General features: G+C 42.6%; 1 protein-coding gene and 1 pseudogene across 5 annotated transcripts in view; one reads left to right on the forward strand and one right to left on the reverse strand.

Moving 5' to 3' along the window:
* The window catches only part of LOC102504571, a 117,917-nt pseudogene that overhangs the window by 35,168 nt on the left and 67,512 nt on the right, over positions 1-15,237 (reverse strand).
* The window catches only part of LOC106730806 (leucine-rich repeat-containing protein 37A), a 29,545-nt gene continuing 17,731 nt past the window's right edge, over positions 3,424-15,237 (forward strand). Inside the window, exons 1-6 of one of the 5 annotated variants that reach the window (XM_032498063.1) lie at positions 3,424-3,705; positions 4,113-4,274; positions 4,782-7,402; positions 9,738-9,809; positions 12,083-12,154; positions 15,004-15,075. In XM_032498063.1, coding sequence (XP_032353954.1) covers positions 5,001-7,402; positions 9,738-9,809; positions 12,083-12,154; positions 15,004-15,075 — 2,618 coding nt within the window. In that variant the 5' untranslated portion in view covers positions 3,424-3,705; positions 4,113-4,274; positions 4,782-5,000. Of the gene's footprint in view, positions 3,706-3,752; positions 4,275-4,781; positions 7,403-9,737; positions 9,810-12,082; positions 12,155-15,003; positions 15,076-15,237 lie in introns of those variants that run through there. The other 4 variants (XM_032498059.1, XM_032498060.1, XM_032498062.1 and 1 more) reach the window with 4 other exon arrangements.

Raw genomic sequence — 15,237 nt, forward strand, 5'->3', positions numbered from 1 at the left:
TGGGGAGATGTTAGAGACAAGTTTCTGAGCATTGACCTGCCACGTAGTATTAACGATAACCTCAGTGACTTGGTGGTGGTGGTCATAATTTTCTCCAGTATGTGTGTGGTATGTAATAAAAAACAGTTGTCCATATCTAGTAATTCATCTGTGAGTCTTACTTGATTTTGAAGCAACAGGATACCTCAACTATTAAGTGGGCTTGCCGGAGTTCAGTTTTTACTTCTAATAAAATATTTTGAAGCCTTGCCTTTAATTCAGAGTCCTGGGTAGGGGTATAACTCAGTGGTAGAACATATGCTTAGCATGCATGAGGTCCCGGGTTCAATCCCCAGGACCTCCATTAAAAAAAACCCCCAAAAACCAAAAAACTCATCACCAAAATTCTACGAGCTTCAGGATCTTTCTGACCTTGATGAAAGGGAAAATGAAGATATTGTGGCACCACATCAGAAGCAAGGCCTGAAGTTCTGTGCTTTAGAGGTGGTATTGCCATCCTATGAGGGCAGGAGTCCTGGGGCTGGCATGGCCGAGGAACCCTTGGACTACCCAGTGTGTGGTGGGTAGTGAGGGGGTGGGATTTCTCCTTTTTTCTTTCTTTCTAAAACTTTTTTCTCAGATACATCATCACCCTGGCTAAGCAACTAAAGCCCTGGGCAGAGTTTTTCTGCCTTGCAATATAGGTTCTTAGGTGATGCCTTACAGAACCTTTAACTTTAAAATTTTAGAGCTCTGCCTGTCAAGCTTAGGAGGAGGGAAAATTTTTTCCCCCATTTTTGGTTACTAATTTGTTTTGTGCTAAAATAGTCCTTTCCAATACAGATTTCTTGTAGCCTTCAGTTATCCCAACAAAATCATCATCTGAAGATTTAAATTCTTGTGTAAATGTTCAGTCCTTTGCTTCCTATTCAAGGACTTGAGTGGATAAGTCAAATGTAGATCCCTAGAAAGGTTTTTCCAGCTGTTACTGAGTTTTCTTCCTAGAACCTGTGGTATTTGGGGTTAGGGTTTTAAGTCAGAGGCAGGTCTGTTAGTTAATGGAGTGTGGGAGGCTCCACCATCCACCCGAGTGGCTGATGCCCTGGGAGAGGCCAGATCATCTGCACTATCACCAAATCTGTCTCATTGTGTGATTACAGCCATTTATGCACAGGAGAGCAGGAGCATAGCTTCAGCTTGTCCATTTGAAATCTGAGTGATGTGAGATTTGTGCCACATTTTTGGCTTGCATCTCCTGTCTAGTACTTCAGGAACTTCCAGAATTGATCTGGGCAGTAAAAATGTGTCCTGCCAGGATGTATCTACAACAGAGCCATTCAGCCACACGTGTGTGTTGGCCCTGTCCTTAATTGCTGTGATAGTGATCTAAGAATCACAGATGCATTTTTCTTTTTAAATGTGTAACAGAAATCAATTATTCAGATAGGCATTTTAAGTCCATTTGTTTTTCTTGGATTTAGGGCCATTATTATTCCTTAAGAAAAGGAAGATGACCCAGAAGCTTGCTATTCAAAGGCTATGACAGATGCATTCCAGAAACTGCTGGTTGTGGTTTATGGGTAAGACTTTTTTTTTTGAGCGGGGCGATAATTAGGTTTATTCATTTATTTACTTGTTTTTAGAGGAGGTGCTGGGGGTAGAAAGAACCCAGGACCTCGTGCTTGCTAAGCATGTTCTCTGCCACTTGAACTATATCCTCCCCACTCTAAGACTTTCTTGGTTGTCCTTAACCTTGGCTCTGACCCCTTATTTGAAATTTGGAGAGCAGGAACGAGGGCCATCAGTGTGCTTCTACAGTTGTGGACACAGAAGACACAGGCCTTTTAAAACTCCCCTCAAGCAGAATCCCAAGCATTTAGGAATCAAGTAAATACGGCCTTAAGTGGGATTATGCTGCAGCATTTGAAAACTGTGAATGCCTTTCAAATAAGGTGTATTGTTATCCAGATCTCAGCATCTCATATATATTTTATGTGAAGTATTTTACTGAAAAACCTTTCTATAAGTGAATTATATGGATGTCTTGAATTAGGGATTAAGTTGTCAAAGTAATTTCTAAAAGAAAATATTAATGTACTGCATGTAAGATTTTTTTAAGGAGTAAAAATGTGTTTCATGTCATTGAGAACTTAATTTGCAGCTAGATTTCTAATTATGTAACTCACCCCAGCGTTTTCAAGTTTGTTATGAAGGGAACAAAGTAGAGAAAGAAAAGATGGTTACGTTCTGAAAAAGTATTTGAAGTTTCTTCTGCACAAGATAATTATTTTAATTCAATTTATACCAAATTATTTTAAATTAAGTTTAAATCAGGGACACTTCAATCATATCCATGTTTGGGCTTTAAGAAGTCTAGCTTCTTGTGAAATGTGAGAGGAAGGGATTCAGTATCGATGCTAAAATTTTCAGAAAGCTGATTGTAACAACAGACCCATTCCTCATTGGCCAATCTTGGAATCAATTCCATTTAAAAACCATTATGTACTTAATGCCAGGAGTAAGAAGCTCCTTCTCCATGAAGTTGAGTGGCCAGAGGGTGTGCCAGACAATTCAAAAGGACTAAAATTAAATGATTGTAAGGGCTGTGAAGGAAGTAAACTGGGTGCTAGTTGCAGTATTTCAAGAAAATTATTTAACATGCTGACAATTTTTTGAGAGGGAGGAGGTAATCACATTTTTATTTACTTATTTACATATACTCTACTTCTTAAAAATAAATTTTTATTGAAATATAGTCAGTTTACAATGTTGTGTCAGTTTCTGGTGTACAGCACAATACACAGTCATGTAGGAACATACATAGATTTGTTTTCTTATTTTTTAACCATAAGTTACCAAAAGATACTGAATATAGTTCCCTGTACTATACAGTATAAACTTGTTTATCTATTTTATTTATAGTAGTTAGTATTTGCAAGTCTCCAACGCCCAATTTATCCCTTCCCATCCCCTTCCCCACTGTTTATTTTTAATGAAGGTAACGGGGATTGAATCCAGGACCTTGTGCGTGCTAGGTACACACTAACCACAGAGCTATACCTCCCCCCAACATGCTGACTTTAACAACCTAGGTGTCTTCTATGTGTGTGCACACAGGGTAGACCTCTGAAAAGTGGCATTGTAATTGTTTCTAGACTGATGGCTGTGCTGAGACAAGGTGAGATGGGGAAATTTTCCCATGCTAATGTAAAGGGCTGTTCACTTGGTTTCCAACACTTTCTCGGAATAAATTGCTCACCTACTCCAAAAACCCTTCCTGCAGAAATTTTGGAGTCGTCACTGATTCAGTGGTAACCCCTAATAACAGAGTGGTGAAGTTTATTATCAGACATGGATGCTGAGAGTTTATAGAGGACATGGCAACATTTTAGAATAACTAACTGTAAGGTGTATTCCTCTCCCGCCACCCTAACTTGTGCTCATTTTGTAGATCAGCTACTTTTCTTGGAAGCAGTGTGGCCAAGGGGAGGAAGAATGTCTCTCAGATGTCAGCTTTGAGGAGGAGCTGCTCAGATGGCCAGAACTGGGCTAGCACTTTTGAATTTCCAGGAAGTCCGGGCCCTGTGACTTCCTTGGGAAGCTCTGCACCACCTCACCCCCACCCCTGCGCTGCTGGAGTCTGGGGCCACTCTGGTCTGCAGCCCAAATCCTGCCTTGTTGTGCCAGGGGGCCAGGCCTGGGGTTGGAGAGAGGGCCCAGCAGGAGGTAAGTGTCACATTTGCTGGGGGAAGGATGGCTTGGGCCCTGGGAAAAAGTCTGACTGTGGTTCCATCTCCACTCTGACCTAATAAAGGAGGTGTCACTACAGGGTGGGGCATGAGGCAGGGGAGGGGCGCACGTGTAGCCAAGCTGCCATTTCGCTTCGGTGTCTGTTCAGTGTGCTTGGCCAGTGCCCTACTGGCCTGTGTCGCTGTGCCCGAATCGTTTTTAGATTATGCTTCACCAGTATTTTTGGTTGCTGCAGCTCTTTGGTTGGCAACCACTCTGGCTTCTGGTCCAGGGATGGCCCCTGGGGTGGTCCCTGGGCTCTGTCCAGCAGACCCCCGACTCACAGTCGGGGGACTTTAATTCTGTCAACCCGATGTCAGCTGAGACTTTGCTTTTGTACCCAGCCATGGAGTCAAATGGAGAGCTGCCTGCAGGACCACATGAAGATGCTGCTGTTCCACGTCAAGGTGAGAATGACAAGCTAACCCAGCGTCAAAAGCTCCCAGAGGAGGTTCCAGTGCTAGGCTGGGATCAGAATCAGGCCCCAGCTCTGTCTCGACCTAAAGGTAATGAGATCAAAGCTGTAGATACAGATCTACCTTTGGATCTTCTGGGAAGCCCAGATCAGCCTCCAGAGCCCCCTGAGGAGGCTGAAATGTCCTCATCCCCGCATGAGGCCCAGGCTCAGCGTCCAGAGCCCCCTCAGGAGGTCGAGTCTCCACCCCAGCAGGCGGCTCCTGCTCAAAATCCACAGGCCCCTGAGAAGGCTGAATCTTTTCCGCCCCAGGCAGAGGCCCAGGCTCAGCGTCCAGAGGCCACTGAAGAGACAGAACCACCTCCACTTCAGCAGGGGGCTCTGTCCCAGCCTTCAGAGGGCCCTGAGGAAGTAGGCACTGCCATCCCTCGGGGGGAGGGAGGGCTTCAGGAGGTTTTAGCTGAACAGTTAAGGCCTCATGAGGTAAATGGTCCCAATGAGAATGAAGCCCACCAGTCAGACCTGCATAGTGTCACTGTTAACCCTGTGGATCTGGCACTTACTTCAGAGGTCACTAATGTGGTTGAAACTTCTCCAGTTCTGCAGGAGGCCCCATCTCAGCCTCCAGAGAGCCCTGAGGAGGTGGAACCGTCTCCAGTCCAGGAGGAAGCTGCGTCTCAGCCTCCAGAGAGCCCCGAGGAAGTGCAACCTTCACTTGTGCAGGAGGCCCAGGCTCAGCCTGCAGAGCATCCTGAGGAGGCGGAACCTCCTCCATTCCCTCAGGAGGCCCAGGCTCAGCCTGCAGAGCGCCCTGAGTATGACTCTGCCCCACTCCAGCAAGAGGCCCCAATCGCAAGTTCCAGGGTTCCCTGGTGAGAATGTACCTCAGTTTCCAGTGAGTGATGAGGCAGCAGCTCGACCTGGAAGTAAGTATCCAGCTCACTCCAACCCATCCAGTGTTAGGCTTAAACCGGTGGATTTGGAACTTACGGTCACTCCAGAGCCTGCTAAGGAAGGCGAGTTTACCACAGCCCAGCAGGAGGCCCTGCCTCAGCCTCTTGAGTATTCTGTGGAGGCAGAACCTTCTCCAACCCCACAGGATGCCACAGGTCCACCTCCAGAGCCTCCTGAGGAAGCTGAGCCTTCTCCGGGTGGAGAGGGACAACTGGCTCAGCCTTATGAGCCTAATGGGGAAGTTGTACCCTTTTCAACCCAGCAGGAGAGCCCAGCTCAGCCCACAGAGCATCCTGAGGTGGTGAAACCAGCCACCCAGCAGGAGAGCCCAGCTCAGTCTCCAGCAGAGATAGAGCCTTCCGCAACCCAGCAGGAAAGCACAGCTCAGCGTCCAGAGTCTCCTGCTGAGGTCGAACCCTCGCCAGCTCATTCTCAAGAGCCTGATGTGACAGCAGCTTCTCCGCCAGGCCAGGATCAAGCTCAGTCTCTGCAACAGCCCAGTGTCACTGTGAAACCTGTGGACCTTGCACTCACCATAACTCCAGGGCCCACAGGTGAAGCTGAACCTTCTCTGCCCCAACAAGAGGCCTCAGCTCAGTCTGCAGAGTTCCCTGAGCAGTTGGAACCATTATTGGTCCAGCAGGAGGCTCCAGATCAGCCTCCAGCCCCCTCGGGAAGTGGTGAACCTTCTCCAGTCCAGCTTGAGCCCCCAGCTCAGCCTCCAGAGACCTCTACAGCTGCCACAGCTCAACCTCCAATCCATAACGAGGTGACGTTCTCACCTGCAGGTCCAGGTGAAGCTCAGCGTCCAGTGATGCCTGGTACCACAGGTGAACCCCTGGATCTGGCAGTTGTCATCACTCCAGAGCCTGCTAAGGAGGCTGAAAGTTCTCCAGAGCAGCAGGAGGGTTCTGCTTATTTTCCCATTTCCCCCGAGCAGGCTGAATTTTCTCCAGTTCAGTCCAAGCCTCTGTCTCCATCTCCAGAGCCCCCTGGGAAGATTGACTCTTTTCCAGGCCAACAAGAGGCCACAGCTCAGACTGCAGGTCCCCCTGAGGGGGTGGGGCTTTCTTCGGTCCAGGAGGAGGCCCTGGCTCAGCCTCCAGAGCCACCTAAGGAGGCTGAGATGACAGTTGGAACACCAGGACAGAATCAAGCTCAGCATTCCAGCTCGCCCAGTGTCACTGATAAACCTTTGGACCTGGGGCTTACCGTGACTCCAGGGCCTCTTACAGCGGCTGGACACTCTGCATCCCTGCAGCAGACATCTCATCCAACATACATGGAGGTGACACCTCCACAGGCAGAGCAGGTACTGGCTCAGCATCCATCCATGACTGAGTTCACAGTTCAACCTCTGGATCTGGAAGTTACACTAAGTCCAGAACCTAATACAGAGGCTCAACCTTCTCCAGCCATGCAAGGGACCCCAACTTGGCCTCCAGAGCCCCATCAGCCTTCATTGTATCAGGAGGTGACAGTTCCCACACCAGACCAGGATCACCTTGAGCATCTAATGTCATCTAGTGTCACAGATAAACCTTTGGATCTGGAGCTTACCGTGACTTCAGAACCTACTACAGAAGCTGAACATTCCACATCTCCTCCTCCAGAACACCCTGAGGTGACACTCTCCCCTTCAAGCATCACTCCAGTCACAGTTCACACTGTGGACCTGGAAGTTACTGTAACTGGAGCATCCAGTGTGGATGTTGAACCTTCTCCGACCAAGCAAGAGACCCCAACTCAGCCTCCAGAGCCACCAAAGGAGGTTGTCGTTCAATATCCACCCCATCAGGAGGTGACCATTCCAACTCCAAGTAAGGGTCATGGTCAGCACACAACACCATCCAGTGTCACACCTCATCATGTAGACCTGGAGCTAACCATGACTTCAGAACCTGCTATGGAGGCTCAACATTCTACAGTCCTCCGGAAGACTACAGCTCCTTCTCCTGAGGTGGCACTTGCACACCCAGACCTGACTCGAGTCACAGTTCCACCTGTAGACCAGGAATTTACCACAACTCGGCACCCAGGGTCACTGAAGACACCTGCTTCGACTGAGCCTTCAGTGGTACAGTCTGTAACATACACCTCAGAAAAGGAGCAACCGGAACAGAGCGCTCCCACAAGCGTGAACATCTGTCAGCTCTGCACCTGCAGTAATGAGACCTTGTCCTGCGTTGGTCTCAGCCCAAAGGAGAGGCTCCGCAGAGTGCCCGTGCCAGAGCCCAACAGCTACAATGGCACCTTCACTGTCCTGTAAGAATTGCTTTTCCTCGTTTGTTCTCTGCATCCTGCCTGACCTGGCAGCCTTTGGGGTCTTCCTGGGTCTTCCTCATGTCCCCAGCTCATGTTGACTGACTGCTTTTACATTCTTTTTGTCTTATAAGTGATTTCTTATCTTCATTTGCTTTCTTACTATCATTCCTTCTTCTCCCGTCTTTTACTTATAATTGCTCTTATTCTTTTTCCTTCTCTATTTTTTAGTTTCTCCATTATTTAGTTTCTTAACATCTTCTCTTCTCCCGGTTTTGCTCCATCCTCGTTGCAGCAACACGTCCCTCTCCCCACCTCATTGGTGGTAATACAACAAAGTGGTTAAGAGTAGAGATTCTGGAGTCAGACTACCTGGGTTTGAATCCAGGTCTGCCATTTGTTAGCTTTGTGACTCAGTTTCCTCATCTGGAAAGTAGGGATTATCATAGTCACCATCTCGTAGGATTATTGTGAGATTTAGATGAGTTAATGCATGTAAAGCTCTTATATCAGTGCCTAGCATATATTTGAGTGTTAGCCATTATTTTTAGTCAACCCCCTCAGTTATATTGATTACTTACCTTTGCCCCCAGGATTTCTATATATAGCACCCATTTTAAGCCCAACCCACGGCTAAGTACTGTGGGAGCCACAGAAGTATGGCATTGTCTCCAGAACATCACAGTGATAGGTGGGAAGAATGAGACTACACCTTAAAAGGGAGGTGATGTGTAATTATTAAAAGATACAGAGAGGTGCTGAAATTAACCAGAACCTGGAATCACTGGGGTGTGGAGGTCAGGGGAAACTGCATGGATTAGCTAAAACTGTCACTGGAATGTAAAGACTGGCTGTGATTTGTTAGAGTGAAAATAGGGAGTACAGTCGAGGGAAAGGCTGTGGCTGCAGGAATCAGGATTTAAGAGATCAGTCTAGCTGTGAAGAACTGGGTTAAGCACCAATGAAAGATATGCTATGAAAAACCTTGACTGTTAAAAATGGGGGTTTCAAAAATATGGTATAAGACGTGGGGAGCCATTGAAAGTTTTCAAGGAAAAGTGAGAAATGATGAAAACAAGAAGCTTATTTTAGATTCCATATGTAGTGTGATCTAGAGAGGAAGGTTGGATTCAGGGAGACCAAACAGAATGCTGTAGCAAAACCTAGGAGGAAAGCGAGAATGGGCTGGATTAGCGTGGTTGTGACAGTAGTAGAAGAGAGATCCTGAGAGCACGACAAAGGGAAACCGACAAGGTTTAGTAACTGCCTAGAGTCAGGGGATGAGGGGTACAAGAGAGAAAAATCAAGTATGTTGATGAGAACGATGGTGGTACAACAGGTGGAAATACATTTGGGAAGGAGAGCCAGTTTGAGGGAACTGGATTCAGTTTTATTGATGAACATAAAGCAACCAGAAGGCTTCTGTTTGAGTGGAAATGTCCCGTAGGCAGGTGGCCAGACAGGTATCTGTTTTGACTTATTTTTCTGATCCCCCTGAAAAATGTGCATATAAGCTAAATCGTTGTTGCTGAGGGAAGAGGACAAAGCTAAAGTTAAAGATTCAACGCCATCCACAGTCAGTGGTTGAAACTGAACCTCAGGCATTTAACAGCTTATTTTAAATGTGTAAAGTCATGGATACATTGTTACTGTTTAAAAGAAAATGTCATAGAAGTATATACAGGATAAAATGTGAAATTCTCTCCCCACATCCCTCCCACCCATAAGATAACTATGTTACTATTTTGATGTGTGTCCTTCCTTCCAGTCTCTTTCCTTTGCATTTTTTCCCCTAATGAGGTAATAATTTTACTCCTCGTTCAGCGATCTGTGCTTTTCCTTTTGCAATATGAGAGAGAGTTTTCCATATTAGTCTCTAATTTCTAACTGCCCCTATCCTTCCAATACCTGGAGAGAGTTAGAGGGCACTGAGCCAAAGCTTTGGTGTTACCTGGCATAAGATTTCTTTACTTGCTGATAATGATACATTCTTGCCAGTTTTATCATTGATTTGTAGGAGTCGTTTTAGACACATAAGTGACTTTGGGAGAAAAAAGACTTAACATTCAAAACAATTGGCAATATATATCCAAGAAATTGGACAGATAGGAAGGTCAGGTTCTGAGGAGATGCCTCATTGCTTGTGCCAGTAGCGTCACATTATATCTTTATTATATCTTTAGGAATTGTGCCCACTGGGAAGCTGAGAAGCTGTGGGAGTTAGAAAGCTGGTCTTTTCTGCATTTGAGTATTCCCCACAAGGTTGCTATGATTGTCTCACTTACTCTGCTCATTCTCTTCCTACCTATTTAAGGATATGAACTGTGTTTCTTCACAGAGATTTCCAAGGAAACTCTATTTCTTACATTGATGAAAATACATGGAAGCCTTACCGGTGGACTGAGAAACTGTGAGTATATTCTCTCTAAATATGCATACAAAACACTAACTGCCTTGTCAGATTCTTCTTGGTCCAGAATTCCAAGGTCTACAGCCGTGTTAAAAAGGTATTTCCCCCTTCACATTCCAAACCAACCTATTGATTGAAATTCTGTGTTTATTTAAAAAATTAAACTTGGCAGGCCCTCATTCAAATAAGCAAGAACCAATTTAAACTTATTTTCCATTATACCAGTAATGCATGATTATATCCTCCATATAGGAAAATGAAATAACAGGTTTAGTGAAAACCCTCCTTGTGCCTTAATCCCCCACCCACACAATTTTGAGTTTAGTAAAACAGTCCTTCCAGACTCTTTTCCATGTATTTGACTACATACATATTTACAGATAACAATAAGTTAGTTGTGTGACTTTATTATACCTTTTTACATAAGTGGTAAAATCTTGCAACTTGATTCTTTAATGTCACGATACGTCTTAGATTTCTTTACTTCCCAGTACATAGAGGGTTGCCCCATTCATTTAAACTCCTGCATAATATTCCATAGTATGGACATATCAGTTTAATAATGCCCGTATTGAAAGGTGTTTAGATTATGTCCAGTTTTCTTGTTACAAACACTGCTGCAATGAACATCCTTGTACATGCATCTTTGTGAGCCTGTGAGGTATTTCTGTAGAATAGATACCTAGAAATGGGATTGTTGGGGTGAAGACTACGTAGATATAAATTTCTAATTGCCCTCAAGCAACTTGTGCCAGTTTGCAATCCAGTCAGCACTCTCTGACAGCCTTTACTTCCCCACAGCCTTCCACTGCTGGATATTCTCCATATTTTTGGCTGATCTGAAGGGTGAATAAAAGGGGTTCCATCTGAATTTGAATTTTTCTGAGTGCCTGTGAATTTAAATATTTTATATGTGTGCTGAGCATTTGTATTTCATCTCTGAATTATCTGTCCTTTACTCATTTTTCTATTTTTTTATACTGATTTGTAGACAAGTCAGGTTAGATAAAATAAGTGATCTTAGGGGAAAAGCTATATTCAAAGCAGTTAACTGGCATTTTTCATGGCAGTTTGTATTATTCAACTTGAATAGACAAATCATAAATAAAACTCCCAAATTACATTGTTGATAAGACGTTCTACATCTTTTTGCATTGTCTTCAAAAATATCCAAAGTATTGTCATATCTACCTGTAATCAGTATAAAAATTAATGAGTCTCCATAGTTTTTGTCCGTACTGTTTGAAATCTCAATTTTGTTGCTAAATTTTATTTGTATTTAGCTTTCTTAAAATTTACAGTTGAAAAGTTGTATCACATACTCAAATTGTTGCAAACACACTTAAAGTTTTCCAGTAATTACATTGAGTATGTTTTTACATTTTAATTTTAAAAATTAAATTAAATTAGAATTCAACTCCTTAGGCACATTAGCCACTCAAGTACTCAGTAGCCACATGTTGCTAGAAATGCAGCACTACATGCTACATGCAAGAATAAAATAAATTTACAAAATATTGTTGAATGAAAGAACATAGAGAATAATACACAAATGATTCCACTCACATAAAGTTCAAGAGGCAAGAATAAATTATATTCTTTGTGGCTGATGTATAAAAGGCAAAACTACATGTGAAAAAGGAGGAAAGTAGTATTAAAGTCAGGATAGTGGTTCCCTCTAGGGAGAGGGCTGTAATTGGAAAGGAGCACAGCGGGGGCTCCGGGGGCGCTGGCTGTGTTCTTTCTTGACGTGAATGGTGTTACATGCGGATTTCTAATTATTAAAGTGAACAGGTATGTATATTTTATATACGTTTTAATTTTGAAAAAAAAAAAAATTTCAGTGGGGAAAAAAATCAGAAGACTTCATTTCCAGCCCTAATATACTCTGTCTGGGACTTCCAGGTACGGTTTGGGAAAAGAGAGAAAGGAATGGCAGCTCTGCAGCATCAGTGCTGCCCAGAGCTGGGTTCTAACCAAGGACTTGTGATCAGAAGAATAGGCATTAAATACATGATTTGCTGAGGAACAGTGGATAGGGGTGCGTGTGTGCGCGTGCGTGTGCGTGATGAAAAGACATGGACACAAAGGAAGATGTGAGAAGAAATGATTAAATGAAACCAGAGTGGAGATCACCATGTCTAAAATAAGAATTAGGGTATTTAGGTGACACCATTACCCAGATTTCCCCTACATATGGGAGTTAGTCCTATGTAGTAAATAATTGTAGTTGTTTTGCATTTTGATCCAAAAATAACCTTTTCATTTTTCAGAATTCTCAGAGATAATTCTTTGACTGAGTTACATAAGGATTCATTTAAAGGCTTGCTAGTCCTCCGGTATTTGTAAGTTAATTAGTTAATCATTTATTTACGAGTTCTTAGTTATATTATCGATAAAGTAATTAAGGGGTTTAAATTAAATAACCTCTACAGTTTTTTTGAGCAATAAAATTCTGTAATTCTCTAGGTCTGTAGGGCCCCAGCCCATCTCTAGCATCAAATACCTCCTATTCATTTTTAACTTTTAAATTTATATAGACAAGATATAGATAGAAAAACACCTTTTAGTTGTAGAGGAAAAGTGGTAATGTGGTCTGAGCAATTATAGACACCCATATGAACCTTATTATGTAAGTGTTCATATACCATCCACTTACATTTAGTTTATGGCCCGCAGATCAGATCCATCCCATGATGTGTATCTGCACAGCACACAAGTTAAGGATGATGTTTAAAGGGCTGTAAGTGGGAAAACGGAGGGAAAAAACAAAGGAAAACACACAGAAGAGACTGTGTGTGGCCTGCACAGCCTCACGGACTCACTGTGTGGCCTTCACAGAAAAGGTGTGAAAAAGGTGCTTTAGTAGAATGAGAGGAATTAAAGCTCAGATTATCACCTACAGGACCAGAAAATATAGAACACTTACATTAATATGAATGCCATTAACTCATAATTTTAATCTAAATTAAATTCACGTTTAAACGTTAAATATTAAAGTAGATGAGTTATGTAAACAGTATTGTCCAGAACGTATCAAGTTACCAAGAGAACAGACTGGTGTTAAGGATTCAGTGCAGGAACTGTTATACCAATATTAAAAATGTTTAAGGTGATGGTTAAAGTGGTATAGTTATAATTGTTTACACCAAATAAGCATATTAGAAGTGTCCCTAACTTTACTAATTACAAAATGAAAAACTCTGCAGTGTCATTATACAAGGAAAGAAATGCTTGCATAGTAGTTTTGTTAATTTAGCGATAAGGAGATGCTGTGTTCTCTGCTATAAAAGATCAATTTTTATCTTTTGTCTGTGGCATCCAGAGCTGTGTATGTCATTAATCCTTACTAAGCTAACTAATGATGCTCTTTGGCAAAGAGATTCTTCTTGCAAATATAGAAGGCTGAGGGAAGTGGGCATAAGGAGCCTCACATGACCCTAAAAATAGTCCTTTTAACTATCAAACCATCCAAGCCTTAAGGGGCAACCACTTTTGTATTAGTCTTCTTGGGTCTCTCTGTCATCTGGGCTCCAAACCTTAGAAACACAGTTTGGAGAAAAATGAGATAACTGCTCAATGGATTAGGCCATTAATTACTTCTACTATGAAATACCCTCTTAGCAGATTATTTCATGTTAGCATAAGTTATTCTCACTCATTTAAAAAAAACGTCAATCAGTAAAAAAGAATATGCCAAGCAGTGTGCCTAGTGTTGTAAACACAATGATAGGTAAACAGTTCCTTCTAGGAAATCCTGATCTTACAGGGAAAAAAAAACATAAGCTCAAACCGTCATGCAGAAACACTAAGTGGATGACAGAGTGCTGTAGAGGCATAGAAAACGGAGTGTTTCTTCTAAAACAGTCGTTTTCTTCCTCCTTTTCACTCCCCAGCTAATTGTTTATTTTAAAAACTATCTGACTTTGTGTCCATGCATTGGCTTTAAACATGATAGACAACGCACGAGTGGGTCTAGTCCATACATTCAAGGAGTTTATACTCAGAGGAAATGGGCTGCAAAAATAGCTATATAAGAAAAAAAGTAGAGAGGGGCAATGAGAGCTCTAAGTTGGTTTTGGAGCTCAGAAGAGGGAAGACTCCAAACTGGATCAGGGAAAATGTTAGAGCAGTGCTGTTTGAACAGGACCTTAAAGGGCCACTGTATGTCATCAGATATCTTGGGAAGAGTAAATTTGCAAAAAGAAGGTAGGAGAGAGGCAAAACACAGGAAACATGCTTTGAGTACCTACAGAGTACAAGTAAGAAGAGTAGGAGATTAGGGCCAGGTCATCTCGGGCTTTAAGGCCACGCCAAGGGTAACACGCCAGGCTGCCCCGTTCCCACAGTAGTGCTCTCAGACAGACTCGAGCCTGCAGCAGAATCAGTCACTTGGAGGGCTTGTTAAAGCACAAGTTCTGCCCCACAATTACTGATTCAGTTGGTCCAGAGTAGAGCTGAGCATTTCTTCAGTAAGTTCACAAGTGATGGTGGTATTTGAGAACCACGTCTGGAGAGTTAATCTGGTGACTGTACAGGATGGCTGAGAAAGGAAGAGACTACAGGTGCAAACACCAGTCAGAAGACAGTTACACCCACCCAGGAGAAAGGAGAGACTGAGTTAGAATCAGTGGAAGTAAGATAGCCAGCTATAGTCAAGTGTGGGTGTTTCAAATAAAAGTCAGTATTTTAGTATAATGCTGAATTAGTTCAAATTACCCATTAATAAGAGGAGTAATCCCTTTCAAGTCGTGTGAAAGCCTATCTTTTATTCTGGTATTGAGTTGGCATAGAAAAACAGAATTAAACTGAGAGTTGTGTAAATAGGAAAGTATTGCTTTTCATATTAAACATTATAATTATATATTGAGGTAAAAACTTCTAGCTTATAATCTAGAATTTGTTGAGACCACAAAAGGTTATCTAATCAATTCTTCTGCTCTGAGGAAAGATTACCTCCAAAATCTACCCAGATCTATACAGGTGTATGTTTTATTAGTGAACATCATGAAAGTGAGACTCTTAAGACAGGTGAGGGCAGGGTTAGGGGCTCTGGAAGGTTTAAATAACAATTCATAAGGTTTAGAGGTTATATAGAAGCTGCTTATTCATTGTTACTATTCTAACCTCTAGTAGTTATTCCTACTAATTAGATATCTAGTAGCTAACTGAGGCAATATTTTCCTTTTCCTAGAGATTTATCTTGCAATAAAATACAGTTTATTGAAAGCGGTACATTTGAATCACTACCTTTTCTGCAGTTTGTGTAAGTTACAAATATAACTTCATTATGTTTGGAATTTTTATGTTAATTTTTTATAAAATTAATTTGCTACTGATTTTGAAACATTAAAATTTTAGTGTAGAAAGCTACTAGAATTATGTAGCTAATCCTTTTTGTCTCTCGCAAAGATTTGCACTCAGATGA

The sequence above is a fragment of the Camelus ferus genome, chromosome 16 (assembly GCF_009834535.1).
Source record: "Camelus ferus isolate YT-003-E chromosome 16, BCGSAC_Cfer_1.0, whole genome shotgun sequence".
In the NCBI taxonomy this organism is placed as follows: Eukaryota; Metazoa; Chordata; class Mammalia; order Artiodactyla; family Camelidae; genus Camelus; species Camelus ferus.